The sequence below is a fragment of the Tachypleus tridentatus genome, chromosome 9 (genome assembly GCF_004210375.1).
Source record: "Tachypleus tridentatus isolate NWPU-2018 chromosome 9, ASM421037v1, whole genome shotgun sequence".
In the NCBI taxonomy this organism is placed as follows: domain Eukaryota; kingdom Metazoa; phylum Arthropoda; class Merostomata; order Xiphosura; family Limulidae; genus Tachypleus; species Tachypleus tridentatus.
In genome coordinates this window covers 107,652,670-107,670,632 of record NC_134833.1, presented here as the reverse complement: position 1 = coordinate 107,670,632, position 17,963 = coordinate 107,652,670, and the positions used below count along the sequence as shown (strand labels likewise).

The 17,963-nt window shown below is 34.4% G+C and overlaps 1 protein-coding gene across 11 annotated transcripts in view; it reads right to left on the bottom strand.

Moving 5' to 3' along the window:
* The window catches only part of LOC143226005 (disks large homolog 1-like), a 169,568-nt gene that overhangs the window by 110,623 nt on the left and 40,982 nt on the right, over positions 1–17,963 (bottom strand). The window contains exon 1 of one of the 11 annotated variants that reach the window (XM_076456348.1): positions 6,071–6,250. The exons of the other annotated variants lie outside the window; for them this stretch is intronic. Coding sequence (XP_076312463.1) covers positions 6,071–6,235 — 165 coding nt within the window. The 5' untranslated portion in view covers positions 6,236–6,250. Of the gene's footprint in view, positions 1–6,070; positions 6,251–17,963 lie in introns of those variants that run through there. 11 annotated transcript variants of the gene reach the window in all.

The following is a 17,963-nucleotide window of genomic DNA, read 5'->3' as shown; positions in this document are numbered from 1 at the left end:
GAATGAAATAATGGAGATGTTCAGCCATCAAATACTGAAGGACATAGCACAAGAAGTGCAGTAAAGTAAAATCTTTGCATTAATGGTTGATGGCAATCAAGATGTTACAGGTGCCGAAAAGGAAGCAATATGTGTACGATATGTAGATGAGAACCTTGACGTTCATGAGACATTTTTTGGTTTGTACAGTGTTTCCAATACAACTGGTGAAACAATATCCTCGACTATACTTGATGTACTGACTAGACTTAATTTACCACTGTCAGGATTAAGAGCACAAACTTATGATGGAGCCGCTAACATGAGTGGTGCGTACAGTGAATACCAGGCAAAAATAAACGAGAAGCAACTATCAGCTTTGTTTTTTCACTGCGGAGCACACAAGGCTAATTTAATAATGCAACATGCAGTTGAAGTTTGTGAATGTGTTCGAGATTCTATCCAGTGGGTACATGAACTTGGTGTCTTGCTTCAGAGGTCAAATACAAGACAATCATTAAAAATACTGTATCATGAGACAGCCACAATGGTCCAGTTAAATACATCCGCCCACTGTGTCCAACATGCTGGTTGTGCCGCCTATCTGCAATTACATGTGCTAATGATCACCACAGTGACATTGTTGATTCTTTGTCTGAATTAGTAAATGAAAAATCAGATGTAGCAGTGAAAGCATGAGGTCTGCTGGACAGATTTGACAAAGGATAGACAGTTTTAGGATTGTTGATGGCTCAACATCCATTAGCTGCATTAGAGGAACTAAACTGTGCATTCCAAGCAAAATCAGCGACAGTATCTGGCATGATTGAAGCATCTGCAATGACAGTTGAGCAATTGCGAGTATTGCAAACAGAGGAAAATTACAACAAGATATTTGATGAAGTTGAGAAAAAGGTAACTTCTCTAGATCTGGTGCCTATTGAACTACCACGCATTCGCAAACCCTCCCAGAAGGACCACAGATGATGGCTCAGCACACCATTCTGCAACAGCTAGAGATTACTACAGAAGCCAATATTTTGAATTTGTGGGCACAGTCATAGAACATCTGACCACTAGATTCAATGCAGACAACAATGACTTGAAGCAATATCTGGCACTTGAGAACATGATCACATCTGGCAAGATTGACAACTCAGTTATAAACTTCTATCCAGAAATCTTTGCACAATGGCTTGATTTTCAGTTGCCCATGTTCAAAAGAACAACAAAAGCAGCATCTCTGAAAGGTGCGAAGGATGCTTGCTGTAAAATGCATGAAACAACCCAGCAGATGTTTAGTTAAGTGTTTCTTCTCATGAAAATTTTGCTTGCATGTCCAGTATCCAGCTGCGATATGAACGCAGCTTTTCTGCATTAAGACGGTTGAAGAGGTGATTAAGGTCAACTATGTCTCAGTGCCGCCTCAACCATGTGGCAGTTTGTCACACTCACAAAGATGAGGTCGACAAGATAAATATAGAAAAGCTTACGAAAGAATTCATAAACAGATCATCACAAAGGAGGTCTACGTTTGGGAGCATGTAAACTAGAGGACTAAATGAATCTTACTTCAATGAAAAGTATGAATAATTATGTGCTACATATAATTTTCAAGAGTTCGCAAAGATATTTTAATTATTTTTATTAAACAACATGAACAGTTTTTCAGTAGATATAAACTTATCAAGGGTAATTACTAATTTTATTAATATTTTAAAACGTAATTTATGCAATGAATATTATTAGTAACCTTGTCAAGTATAATAGTCATCTTTCATACTGTGCAGTGTGCAGGAATAAATTCATGTGGCAGTTAATTTGTGACACATTTGTCTTTATTCTATTAACATTTTGAAAACTATTCACAACACCTCACTTATACAAACCTATATGGAAACCTTGAGGTATCGTCGCAACAAGATTACTCTGACTGCATGTTTACAGCTTTCAGGTTCACGTAATAAGAGATTACCAATTTGCAAATTGAACAGTCCACATAAGTGGTTGCAAAAATCATCCCCCCCATCAGGTGTAAAAAATCTACGCCCCTGCATTCAATGTACAAGAAAATCATTACTAGATTGCAACGACTCAGAAACATAACAATGGTATAATAAACAGAACGAATAAAAAGTTATTCTTAATATCAATATACAAAAATAAATATCATAAACAGAAGTATATATACACCTATAGATCCATACACATAGATTATCAATATTACACAGGATTAAAATAAAGTGTATTATAATGTGTTTTAATACCTGTAAAACAAGTAAAGTAAAATCACAGCTTCTTCTTACTATATACGACTGTACCACATCCAAGATCACTAATAATGTTTTAATATTAGTAACAACATTCAATAAAACTCATTACAACAATGCATGTACTAGACAAACTGATTCTGATGGCGTGAACATGCAGCATGTCTGATAACATTATTCGATATACTGAACAAACTGCTTACACCCAAACCCACAATTATTAATCAATAATTAATGTTATTTACAAATCACTGTCATAAGAGGCCTAACAATAATTTCTTTGGTTTGGCAGTACAAACTGTGCTGATGAGCCTCGAAGAGCCGCAACTGCAGGCCACAGCAGAGGGTATGTCCAATCAAAGAAAGCATTAAGCCTCTACGTCACAGATTCCCTTTTTTTTCGGTTTTCACCTTTGTTGAGAAAGAAAGGAAATTTGTAACACATACATCTGATCAATAACATACATACTGAACAAACTGCATCCGTTAACATAAAAACACATGATGAATGACGCTGATACGGAGAATAAATCGCAGTTTATAAAACACTTTACTTAAGAGTTATGCCACTGTATACAGTTATGCATCGCATCAGATGCAAGCTGTAACATACGTAGCGCCTTTTTATTATTTGGTTTAAGAATTCCTCTTGCAAAGTCGCCATATCGGACTAACGGCTGAAAAAACAACAACTAAAACTACTCTTTCAAAAGAAAATTACTATTAGCAAGGCTATTTATTACACAATATGGGCTGAGAAACACTTTTCCAAAACGGGAATCTTAGTGTTCAAAACACAACAACAACAAGAGGTTGAAGTAGGCAAAGGCTCAAGAGCTTCTATTAAAACCAACGACTGTTTTCACGAGTAACATAACCAAATAAACTAACTGCAGCAGCCGTATTATACCACATAACTTTCTAGCTTGTCAAAATCCGTGATTTTAGTCTGATACTGCTCTCTTTACCAGAACTTTATTATACACTGTAAAACTTATCATAAAAGTGACACAGAAGGTAAGGTGTAAGATGGTATTTAATCTAATACTGAGTAGATTTACACTTTCAACAGGGTAACTTCTAGCTTTATAAATTACACAGAAGGAAAGGTGTAAGATGGTGTTTAGTTTAATATTGAATGAGCTTATACTTTCAAAAGGGGAACTTCTGACGTTAAAGGTCTGGCAGAAAGTTTTTACAGTCCAAACTTTTCTTACACAAAACTCGTACAACCTGCACTAAACCTATGAGAACTAACACAAAAAATAGCCCCTTTACTGTAGTTATTTTAAAGGTATGAGCCAATAACGAAAAAGTGTTACTCCACAACCTTGTTATAAAGTTTTTTCAATTTTAAAACGTTTGTTAAAATTAAATACTGATGCAACGATATTTTCAGAATCCAGTACTTACGTAGCACTGCTTAAAAAGATAATCAATCATAAAGAAAACACTGGCGTAGACTGTTATGACTAAATAATTATTTTACCTGTATGTAAAATACAGAAACTGTTTTAAAAAAAGAGAAAATAAGAAAACACAAAATATTTTTCTTAATTACTATTCCTCCAGTTTTAAAATATAAGTTAAAACGATAAGTAATAAATAACAGGACTTACTGCTATCGTACAAGTCTTACGCGTCATATTTGGCTTTCTGTATTCAAGTAAAACTACAATATAACTTCAAGTATTTAAAACATTAACAAGAATAACGTCTTGCATTGCAGTTCCTAATTGCAAATTACGTTACTTTCATATCTCATCAGAGAGACATGATGTTTTAATAGTTTCCTCTCCGTCCAAACTTTTCAATAGACTGCCATCCCATCATTTCTCACCGAGTTGATGTGAAAATTCATACATGTATATCTTCGTCCAATAGGCCCCAGATTCCTTTTTAATTCTTTTCTTTTTATCTGGGTCTTTAAAAGGGTTTTATGGGGTCAGAGGTAAAACAACTGAAAAGATGTGTATTTTGGACTCCTGAGCTATCATATTTACAGCAATCAAAACAATATTTGACACGTATAATTTTTTATGCACCCAACACACAGGTACACAAAAAAATAACTCTCACAAAAAACAACATAATTTTGGGTTTTGATCAATTACCCAGCAGTATTCTAACCTTGACAGATAAATCTTGAAAATCCATATCTAAAGTTTTACTGTATACAAAATCAGTTATTAAACAGTATCACTAAAGAATTATGCTAAAACATTTCTCTAAAACTATTAATATTTAAGAAACAAAGAAAGGCATAACAATCTTGTTTGCTTAGGCCTAAGTAACAAACCTTTTTATTTCAAGTCATACATTTCCGTAATTAACAGGATATCTCAAGCTTTGTTTGTCTGGAATTTCGCGCAAAGCTACACGAGGGCTATCTGCGCTAGCCGTCCCTAATTTAGCAGTGAAAGACTAGAGGGAAGGCAGCTAGTCATCACCACCCACCTCCAATTCTTGGGTTACTATTCTTTTACCAACGAATAGTGGAATTGACCGTAACTTTATAACGCCCCCATAGCTGAAAGGGCGAGCATGTTTCGTGTGGCGGGAATTCGAATCCGCAACCTTGAGATTGCAAGCATAGCCACCTGCCTTGCCAGGCATATCTCAAGCTTCTGATCTAGTACAAGGTTTGCGTGAAGCCACCGAAAATTCAATGTTGACCATAATGTCGATCTCAAAAAACAACTTCCGAGCGTAATTGATTTATGTTTGTTTTTCTTATAGCAAAGCCACATCAAGATATCTGCTGAGCCCACCGAGGGGAATCGAACCCCTGATTTTAGCGTTGCAAGTCCGTAGACTTACCGCTGTACTAGCGGGGGGCTCGAGCGTAATATTGTGTGACATTATTTGATTACAAAAAAATCGCCCTCTGTAAACTTTCGATCCACATTACTCAGAATAAAGACTTGATAGAAATGGAACACAGAAGTTATATGAGGCTGACATCTTAATTAAAAGTTACGAATCACAACAACAACAAAAAAAAAACAGTGGGGTTTCTCTGCTGTGCTTATCACGAGTACCGACTTTTTTTTTTAACGGTGTGAGCCCTCAATCTTACCATATAGCCACTAAACGGGGGGGCTGTAAATGTTAACCCTATTAATCTTATTGTGTAACAACATCCGTGTAACAACTGGTAATCACCTAATTAATTAAGCGGGTTATTAAGAAATATGAGAAAATTCCATAAAGAAATATTCTAATAAACAAATACTCAGAAGTGTCCGGTTAAGAAACTGCACGCATCTTCTGCTGTGTTTATGATTACATGTAAATTAAGTTTGTATTTTTAAAACAACATATACTGACAGGTAACTTTGGCTAAACATAAATATTAATAATTTGTCTAACTGAATATAATTAGTACAAACTGTGCGCAGATACTCCACTACCCGTATAATTAATTATACCACAGAAAAACAAAACACACTCCACGTGTCAGAACGAAATGATAACAGCTCTGTTTTCCAAATACTTTGTGTTTCTCTATCAGTATAACGGTAATAACTAGTAATCAATCTAGAAAGTCTGCATACACTTCAATAATTTCTATTTCAATTTATCTTTCCTACTTTAGCAGGTAACGAAGAAGTTTCAGACACTGGCTGCTCAGATGTAACTACAGCATTTAATGAACTCACTAGCCTATTTAGCTGTCACAGATAGAAGTTCACGAAAAGCATATGTACAACAGTAAAATTGGCGGTTTCCTAAAAAGGCAAACATAGCATAACAACTATTTATAATGTAAAACCTAAAGAAATAACATACGTAAATAAACACTACATAATAAACCTTACTCTTAGCCAGCTCGGTAAACAACCGCAGTTTTTTAGTGACACGCGCTTCAGAGGAGGTTCTACACTTTTTAGCTTTCTCCGTCGACAAACTTGATTTGGTATGATATATACATAGTTTGAAATTCGATGTCTAGATAAATTTATAATGGAAACCCAATCTATCATGACGTGCAAGAACACCGTTTTCTGCTAGCGTGTGGTCCAGTGAATATGTGGAGACGATCCGATAAGTTGCTGGAATCTATTTCATCTCTTCACAAACAGATGAAACAAAGCAGATCAAATCTTGTTTCCTTACAACCAACACACATTTTACCGTTGTTACAGATACATATTTTGGGTGAACTTGGGCACCATGATTGAAACTCTCATGCTCTAAAACATCAAACAGATAAGAATATTTGTTAACGCAAGCATAAAAAGTAAAACAAAACTGTTTACTGAATTTCTCACGCAGAGAAACGTGTTGTACAAATCATTTAACCAACTAACAAAAACAAAACGCAGCTTAAAATCACATTGTTAGGAAAGCATTGGTCCTAAAAGACGTTATTCCGCCACGAAATCAAATCACTTTCCACTGACTAGGAAATAGCTGCGATAGATGATCTACACTCAATGAAACAAAGTATTCACTTGCACAATAAACTCCAAATTACTAAGATACTATAATGACAGTGCTGCTATTTGGATAAATAAGATCTACAGATGACGTAAGATGTGTAAATGAAAGCCTTGGCTGCTGAATTTAAAACTTCAGGGAATTCCAGGAAATGATTACCATTCTTTTTTGTACTACAGAATAGAGACAGAAGCAAACTGGAGGGGTAGAGCACATACAAACCTCAACAATCCAAATACCTACTGTACAGACGCAGTGACTGGTACTTTTTCTCCCGTCCCTTGAGCATTCTCTAAACAAAATAAATCCTTATTGATAATACTGGTAAGCCTGTTCTTCACAAAGCGATTAATAGACTGTACCACACTCAAACAGAAACAGTTCACCCACGTGAAATTTCGTCACCAGTGTTTATTTGTTATCTTTGGTTGAAAAAGAAATCAGTATTCAAAATAGATTTTGATAGACATATAAACAAAGAATAATTATACGCATGTGTTTTGCGTTTTGAGCACTGTTTTTACATTATTCTACACATTTATATCCAATTTCACACGATACTATAAATTCAATGCTTATAACATATAACAAACGACAAAGATAACGTTTCGTTTTTTGCCCCCATCTATACATATGCCATCTTTCTATGTATACATACACATGTAAAAATTTGCTTTTGATCTATGTAAAACAATAGATCTATAATATAGTTGTCTATACGCTACAATCATTGTTTTGAATACTATATCAAATGATGTATTTTGTCTCGGAGTAAACCTCAAAAAATATCAAAATCCACATATTTTAAATACCGTACGTTCAGAGATTATTATTTGACGAACTATTCTTATCGTTAGAAAAGATTTTACCAATTCAAGCAAAACTGATAAGCTGCATGTCACTATGGACGTCGAAGTGTTCCAACATAAATAAATATCAGAGAAAAACAAAATGTTATTATAAATGTGTATAGAAAAGACAAACAACGAAGTTATACGAGTAGTGAGTAATGGTACGAAAAGATATTTCTAAAAGGACGATAATGTTGTACGCAGGAACATATATTGCAAAAAATAGAAAAATTAAAAGTGATTATGTGTTGAATTAAAACAATGAAAGGTTTTATATCATACATATAACAAATATTAATTTCATACAAGATCGAAAATTAGTTTGGTTTGTTTGGTTTGAATTTCGCGCAAAGCTACACAAGGGCAATCTGCGCTGGCCGTCCCTAATTTAGCAGTGTAAGACTTGAGGGAAGGCAGCGAGTCATCATCGCCAACTCTTGAGTTGTTCTTTTACCAACAAACAGTGGGAACAAACTTAAGAAAAACGGTTACGTATCTTACTACACAAAATGTGAACTAAAATTTGGGCATAAGTTATAGCACATAGGCGTAGGAACAAATAAACAAATTGTAAAGCTACAATAACAAGTGAGTGTGTAATGAGGTGTATTGTAACTCTAAATAACGATATACATAAAATTTCCAAATTTTAAAAGGGTTATACAAAGGGTTATCAATATTTAAAACTGTTTTGTATATTCAAATCAATAAGTCATGTGACAGCATCTACCGAAATAAAATAACTATGGAACGGAATGTTTTAAAAGTACAAGAAATGTCCCCGTCTTGGAAATTGTAGGTTACCAACCAATTTCAGGTGATGTCAGACTACGTATATGAACTGCAAAATAAGGAAATATATATGTATCAATGTGGGTTACTTGGCCCATACGAAAATAAATCTGTAATAAGTCGTACCTCACACGTAGTAAGCAAAGTGTTATGTTTTGGAACAGATTAGAATCAATGAACACAAATGTCAATTGCAAAAGTCGTCCTTATGACCCCGGCAACAATAAACGATACAACTAAAAGTATCTCCATCTGAAAAATGTGACACCGAACCCAGCAACTTCGGATTTTTGTGCGATCGGACTATAGAAACGAGCGCTGGGAAAACGTCTACTTCGGACGCTTAGGACACGATAGTTTTTTGTTTTTTAATACGAGGATTTTTACAGTTGAAACTACTCAGCTTGGATATCGTAAGGATGAAGGATCGTCTGATATGGCACGACCGAACCTGGTGACGAAAACTAACGATTTGGTTAGTTTCCAAGATTGTTTTAATGTAACATGCTCAACCTCTGAAACCCGTATAGGCCAAAGATTCTACGCTGTACGTTATATCACAAACACACATAATATGCTCAACTTCACTAGCTAAGAATACACTAAAACCACATACGCATACACTGACACATCACTGCTTTGGGTTATAAAAGATCAAAAGTTGACAAAGACATCCAACTGAAGAAAAAGTAATTTTTTGAAGAAATAATTACTGAATGCTGAGTAAAAGAGCGAATACGGTATTTTCGTCACCTACTAATAACCAAATCTACTGCGAGTAAGTCAATGAAGAAATGAAAATCACTGAATCAACAAGTGTGAAATGGCCACCTGGGCCACCTAAAATTAATCACTCCTTCTATACATTTGGCAGTGAATTAATTCACCTTTCGAGTTTTAATAAGATATCAGGCTGCAGCCAACATGTGCATTCACGCGTTCTAATACGACCCGTAATTAATACCACCCACTCTCACATTATACCCACGAAAACAGTGTCGGCTCTCATCACGTTTTGAGACTCGCAGTTTATAATATCCTATGGTTTATTGTAGATACGACTACATGTATCGCCCCTATACCGAGGCTTTGTGCATACGACTACATGTATCGTCCCTATACAGAGGCTTAGTGGATACGACTACATGTATCGTCCCTATACAGGGGCTTTGTGGATACGACTACATGTATCGTCCCTATACTGGGGCTTAGTGGATACGACTACATGTATCGTCCCTATACAGGGGCTTTGTGGATACGACTACATGTATCGTCCCTATACCGAGGCTTTGTAATATTTATCTTCCGTTTTGTTTTTCTGATCTTCAACGTTTCCTCGTAAACTTACCGCAAGTATAAACAAGATATCTATAACAAAAACTTATATAAATTAATCTATAAACTCCTAACGTAATAGCAAAAACGTATATAGAAGATACAGGATATATCTAGCAGGATTAAAAAATCCTTTTACAAGCAAATAATTCAAAAATAGATAAGTATAGAAAAATAACTGTATGTGTGGTCCTACCTCATGACAATATGACCAAGGTCATGTCTTTCAGAGATTTTATTAATAGGTAGCATGCATCCAAAGTATAAATTACAAAGGTGTACAATAATAAGTCGAACATATTAGAACAAACTGTGCCCAAATCGATCCTCAAGAACACCAGTTATATAGGTATAAATATAACCCTTTCATGCTTATGGTGATGTACCCGACCACAGCAAAGGTTGTTACACAGCAGTAAGGTAAGAATTTGCATAAAGCAGATCACTGTACTTTTAAAGGACCTAAAATGTTTCAAAAGTACTAAAAACAACATACATATGTTAGGTGGTACTGGAGTGTTGATATGCAGCTATTCCCAAATCCTCTAAAAAACATCGGTATTCAGTTAGAGAACAGTTTAACACATTCCTACACTGGGTTCATATTCCTGCTTGGGCTTCTGCCAGATTTTCCTCTTGAATGATTTTTAAATGTGCGTTGTCTCTCATATCAAATGATAGGAAATGTGTATCAACGGCTAGATAAAATAGACTCATTTATGTTTATGCACAAGGCAGGCACATCAGATACAACCTATATTGCCAACGAAACCGTTACATTTTGGCAAACTATAAATATAACTATTCATTGTTTGCCAAACTTTCGTAATACTGTTACTACATTTCATTTACACCTATAACTCTTGTTGAAATGGAGTGGTTTCGTGTTCTTTCGTTCTACAATGTGTTATTGTCTACGCCTTCAATATTGTAGTTTTTGGTGTATGATGCATATAAGTTTAGAAGGATATGACCTTGAAATCGACAGTAAATGACATCCTTGATATTATCACAGGATGGGCTTACAGTATGTCATTCCATGCACTTTACGATTATTTTCTTATACCCTTCCACTTTTGAATTGTCTATCAATAGACGTCTGAAACTATTGCACAAATGTTGTAACAAGTATCAATACTTTGAAAAATACGATAAAAACATCGATCTTTGACGAATTCAATAATCGGGTGTATATAAAATTTTGCAACATCAAGTTGCGAAAGTGTTGTCAATTGAAATACAAATTTTGAACTTTGTCTTGTTCTATTACTTGCGTGCTTAAAAGGACTTTAAAATAACGATTAAATCAATATTATATATACACACACATACACGATACACTAAATCATAATGTACAGAAGTTACCAACTTCGACAGCTACTAAAATCATATTCTGCACGTTGGATATGGATCAGAAATAAAGTATTTTGTGAACACTGAAAACATTACCCAAGTCAACAAAATGAAGTATGGACTTCTTGAAGTATTTTATGTACAGAATTGTTATCTATAATGTACAATATTTAGTGAATTTAGGTTAATAAATAAACAATTAAAAAATAAAACCCAAAGTTGCTGTCACTCTAAGACACAGTAACAAAGGCTTTCAAGTTTTGGGCTGATGAGGAATATGTCTATGAAGGTTCAATAGATCATTGTTTCATGCATTAATAACTACGTTATAAGACATGAAAAGGCGCTATCTTTGCAACTTCGCTCCTCCATCTTTGAACACGATCTATAATGGGTCACTCTTTACGACCCATCAAAATGTGTTTGTTACATATTCTGCGTTTCTGCGTACGTGACAGAAACCATGCACAAAGCATATAAACGTTAAATGGTGTTTTATCGTTTCACAATAGCTACATAGAGCACTAGATAATAAACTTACAAGACTATATTATTGCAATTTATTTTTAAGCACACTGTGCGACTAAATTGTAAAGCAAAAAACACACAAACCGACATTTTTGGCACAATGAAAGGTAAAATATTCGAGTTAATCCCACTAGTCTTAATAATACATAACCATCATCTACTTTAGATACTAGACTCGATAATAATTGTGTAATCGAAACTAATTAGCTGTAGCTAATAATAAATATTTTATTTTATATTGTGCCAACAAACTTTGTTTTTGTTGTTTATTTTACTATTTTACTGGTTCGCCAGTTCTTGTGGATGGCACAACATTAATAAATAAAGCTGTGCTATTAATTTTTAACTAAAATATGATTTGTAAATGGTTGATTAGTTGATATGGTGTTTTATGGCACAAAGCAGCTATGCTATCTGCGCCAGATTTGTAAATGACTTAAGTTATTACAATGCACTTGCTTAATGTAATTCGCAACCTAACAGCTGTTATTCATGAAGACATGTATGTGTGTGTGTGTGTATACATACATACACACACATATTATATAGACATATATATTTCGTATCCAAGCAGACCTGGTATTTAGCCCTGGTAATGGGCTTTGAAAGATATATCAATACTAGATATAGCAGATATGTGATTGGCATATACAACACATTTTCCTTTGTTTTCACCCATGGTTTCTTAGAATTCCATTAACAGCAAAATAATAAACATGGACCACCTACTTTAGTACCTTGAAATCATGTTTGATTATCTAGATAAGGAAAGCATAAAGGATCATACGATATCTCACTTTTTGAAGTATAGTGCCTATTTCAACCTTTTGGTTTCGTTATTTCGGTTTTGATCAGCTACTTCACGTTAATATTTATATTACTGTTCTGTCAGTAACATTCAGTACAACCATAGTTACAACTAGGTCACTGATGAAATCTGTTGTACTGTCGTGTAACCGGTAAAGAAGATATCCTGTGTCACATGGAGCAAATTGCACCCTTACCTGAATACATTACAATTAACAATACCTTTATTACTGCAAAGTTTTAATAACCTTTATCTACTTTTAAACTACATATATAATTTATAGTCGTTTAATAATTAGGAAATTACGCTTTGTTCATTCTTGGTTATACCCATTATGGACGTTTGGTATTCCAATACATACATACATACATACATACATTTATTTATTTATTTATTACAACGATATACAACTATGTCTTTTGCAGTATTAGTACACAAACTGCTTGTTTTCAGTTGATGATGATGCAGACCACGTGCTTTAAAGCTGGTGATTTTATAATATAGATAAATTAGAATAAGTTGTTTATAACTGATGCATGAGCAGCGTTTTAACGAAATAAATTAAAATAAGCCTTAACTTACGGCGCATTCAAATGAAAGAAGTGCCAACAGATTCGTCATTTATCAATATTTATTTACTTCAATTTCAGTGGTTCTGAGAAATATTTCTCTTCAAAAGATTCAAACTTTTGTGTTTTGCTTAAAAGTGAACAGTTTATTCACGTACCCTCTTCAGAATCTCAATGTAGAAACATAAAATTTCGCCTTAAGTCGCATGGAGTGGTCTTCACCAACCAAATTAAATATTCTGTACATAATGATAACATGGTGAATACATTTAGCAAATCCAGATATTGTTCACAACGTTTTTACAAAGAACCAGAAAGTTGAAACAATTTCGTCCTCTGGTACAAAGCAAAGGCAATGAAGAATGAGTTAAAATACTATAAATTTCCAGATAACTTTAATAGGATAATACTAGATGGCGCCACAAAATACTAGATGGTTTGTTTGAAGTTGAAGTTGAACACAAAACAACACAATGGGCTATCTGTGCTCTACACTCCATGTGTATCGAAAAACGAATTCAAGCATTGTATGTCCACAGATATACCGCTGTGCCACTGGGAGGCACAACAATTTTGTTCATTGTTATTGTGGGCGTTGATAAATGTAAAATTACTAGATTTTAACAAATACTTTATGATAATTGTTTCCAAGAAAAGATAAAACAAAGTGGAGATACGTCGTTTTTCAATAAACCTTATGTTAATACATTAATAATTGCATTTAGTTACGATCCTTATGGGAACTGGAATGTTTAATTTGAACAACAATTTATGAGCACGTGCGTTAAAGGGTGGGGTTATAAACAACGAGGTATCTCGTACAACCGTCCATAATTTTGAAGTACTGACCATATGAAAAACAGATAGAACCCAATTAACAAGACGAATTACACAGGCCTGTAATGGTCTTAATTGTATTGAAATGTTTATATGTTCTGTAGTTATTTATGAAAGAGTCATGGTTCTAAAACTTAGTGGAAAACCATTTGACATCGGCATTATTCAAACTTACGTTTGAATACTTATTGTATTTCTCATGACAGAAATTGAAAGATTTTATGAAGACATTGAAAAGGCAATGAAACAGCTAAAATCACAAGATATTAAGATCATTATGGGAGACTTCAATACAAAGGTTGGAAAGAACAAAATAGACAAAACAGTGGGACCATTTGGAATCGGAGAGCTAAATGAAAGAGGAGAGAGACTTGTTGATTGGTGCAAAGAGCATGATATCGCTGTAATGAATACTTGGTTCAAGAATCATCCAAGAAGATGTTGAACATGGAAAAGCCCTGGAAACAGAGTGAGAAACCAAATTGACTTTATCTTGATGCAAAAACGATACCGTAACTCCACAACATCATGCAAATCTATGCCAGGTGCAGACTGCAGCAGTGATCACATCCCAGTCGTAGCAACCATGGTAGTCAAACTGAAAAAGTTAAAGAAATCCAAAAAAGAACCAAGACTACAACTGAACCTTCTAGAAGAAGACGAAGAGCTGAAGAAGAAATACATCGTATGTGTGAAGAATAAATTTGATATCCTTGACAGTTTGAATACTGCTGAAGAAAAATGGCAAAAAATGAAGGAAAGCATCCACGAAGCTGCTAAAGAACATATTCCTACTACTAGAAAAAGAGTAAACAAAAAATGGATTACTCCAGAAATCCTTAATCTAATGGAGGAGAGAAGAAAAGCCAAACCTAATAAGGAAAAATACCAAAAAATAAATAGACTTGTGAAGAAAAAATGCAATGTTGCCAAGGAAAATGGATTAACACCCAGTGTACAGAGATTGAAAATAACAAGGTAAAAGGCATCAAATGTATGCATAAGAAAATTAGTGAAGTGACAGGAAAGACTCCATCAGCAAAAACAGGATGCTTAAAATCTAAAAATGGAGAAATCTTGATGGATAAAAAAGATATACTTAACAGATGGTCAGAATAGATTGGGGAACTATACAACGACAACAGAAGCCCAACCCCACACATAGAAATAGACACAGAAGGCCTTCCAATTATGCCTGATGAAGTGGAACATGCAATGAAGAAGATACATAAAGGCAAAGAAGCTGGTCCAGACGACATACCCATTGAACTTTTATTAGCCCTAAAAGAAGTGGGAATCCAGGAAGTGACAAAACTACTGAACACTATTTATGACACGGGTGAAATACCGGAAGACTTTAAAAAATCAGTCTTTATTGCATTGCCGAAAAAGCCCGGAACAACTGACTGTGAACAGCACAGGATAATTAGTCTAATGAGTCATCTTACCAAAGTTCTTTTAAGAGTGCTCATGTCTAGAATGAGGAATAAGATGAGACCAGAGATTTCCGATACTCAGTTTGGATTTATAGCCGATAAAGGCACTAGAAATGCAATTTTCGCTCTAAACATGCTCATGGAAAGATCACTGGAAGTACAAAAGGATTTATATCCATGTTTTATCGATTATTCTAAAGCCTTTGACAAAGTGAGACATGGTGACCTATTCGACATGTTGTCAGACCTGAACATCGATGCTAAAGATCTAAGAATCCTTAGAAACCTTTACTGGCAGCTATCAAAATTGAAAATGAATTGAGTGAATATAGACCAATTGAAAGAGGGGTGAGGCAGGGATGTGTATTTTTTACCAGATCTTTTTAACTTATACAGCGAAATAATCCTACGAAACATCAATGAACATCAGGGAGTCAAAGTAGGCGGATGCAATATCAACAACTTGCGCTACGCTGATGACACAGTCCTCATTGCGGACTCCGAACGAAATCTACAGACTCTCCTCACAACAACAGTAGACGAGAGTGAAGAAAATGGCTTGCAGTTAAATGCAAAGAAAACAGAGTGCATGGTTATCTCAAAACAATCAATTACACCCACATGCAGCATAACCGGCAAGGACGTGAGAATAAAACAAGTCGAAAGCTTCAAATATCTTGGATATACTATAACATCAAATGCAAAGAGTGACACAGAAATAAAGAAAAGAATTGCAATGTCCAAGGATACTTTCAATAAAATGAAGTCCATATTCACAAACAGGAACATAACAAATGTCACTAAAATTAACACCTTAAAATCATATGTATGGTCTGTTCTCTTATATGGCTGTGAGAGCTGGACACTGAACAAAGATACAGAGAAGAGATTAGAAGCTGCTGAAATGTGGTTCCTTAGAAGGATGCTAAAAATATCATGGACTGAAAGAAAAACAAATGTGGAAGTCATGGAACTGGCAGGATACAAAAGGTCACTCATGAAAACTATAAGAAAGAGACAAATGGAATTTCTAGGACACATCTGTCGGAAGAATGAGATAGAGAAACAGATGCTATGTGCAAAAATAGAAGGGAGGAAAAGCAGAGGGTGTCAAAGAACTAAATACATCTACAGCCTCAATAACTATGTCACCAAGAACTCAATGAGCAACATCGAGTTGATAAGGAGGATTGACAACAGAGAACAGAGAAGTCTGGCATGCCATGGTTGTCGATGTCTGCCGCAGATTTGACACATGAAGAAGAAGAAGTTATTTATGTTGGCTGAATCTGAGAATGAAGTCCATTTTTCTTCATCTCACAGATTTTTCACAAAACAACATGTATTTTTACACAAATGAATTATTTTCCAATGAAATCGTGTCACACTGTATTATGGTTAAAATATTGAAACCACTGGCCATAGACTTCTCTAGACTAACTGCAACACAAGTCATCTCGATCGTTCTAAAACCCAAACAAAATAATAAAAAACATTCATTGTAATCAACTAAATAACACTTTAAGTAAGAGTGTTTTTCAATTCTCGATTTGCAAAAAACACCTTATGTGATAGAAAAAAAATTACTATTTTCGAAATCAGCCTAGCTGAGTTAAGGAAACTTCGTTATTAAAACCAAAACAACTTTAAATTCGCAGGACCATGTTACTCTTCTCTATACTGTTGCCACAATACAATGAGTGATAAATTCACACAAGTTACCCCGTGGGTAACCAAAGCTGTATCCAGAGCTTTAAATAATTCCACACAGTCTTGTTCAATTACTTTAGACCCAAATTGACAAGGCAAATTATTCTTATGTACTCTGTCATTACAATACAATATATGATTATTGCGCTTTAAAAGTCATTATACGCACTTCATGGCTAGGCTCGTGATAATCCAGTGTATATTTATCTATATATCTTTCACTAACTTACTTATTTGCACTAACTTATTCGCATATATATATTTTTCCGACAGAAGCCTAGAATTGTCTACAAACTACGAGATGTTATGATAAAAAAATACTCACTAAAAGCAACGAGAATTATTCAGAAGGTTCGAGTAACACAAAGTCAATTGATAAGAACTGATCTACACAACAAATGATTCGTAAACAGTCATGTAAGCAAGCCTGTCGTAATTAAAGCTTTTAAAAATAATTTACTTCAAGGCTAGCACAATATAAAATAAAAAAGTACTATCGTATTAAACTTAAAAGGGACAGTCATGTACACCTAAAAAATGTTTTCAGCAGCATCACATCTCGATCCCTGGACCATCCGATCTGCATACAAATATAGTAAACTCTAGACTACGACCAGTCCATAATAAAAGGTCAATGGAATACATACTATGAAAAACTGAAGTGAGAAAAAGTAATTTTTGACGAGATATTTCTTAGTAATACCTGAACCAATAATTGCGCTATATTTTTGTTTCATTTTAAACTTAATGTATGTGTTTTTAAACATCAGACACATTTACAAGTAATAAAACAGCAATGCATCAGCATCATTTAATTAATAACTTTTGTATTCTTTGTCTCGTAATATCATGATTTTTATTACTATATACTGACCTGGATACACCTGGATACCCATTTTATAAAAGAGATATTGAGAATATACTTGTCATTTGGCCAAATTCTGCTTCCTAAACACTACAATACCAACAAACATTCAAGAAACAAGTACAAAAAGAGAAAACAATTTATATTATAAATATAATATTATTTATATTACAAATACTCCATATTC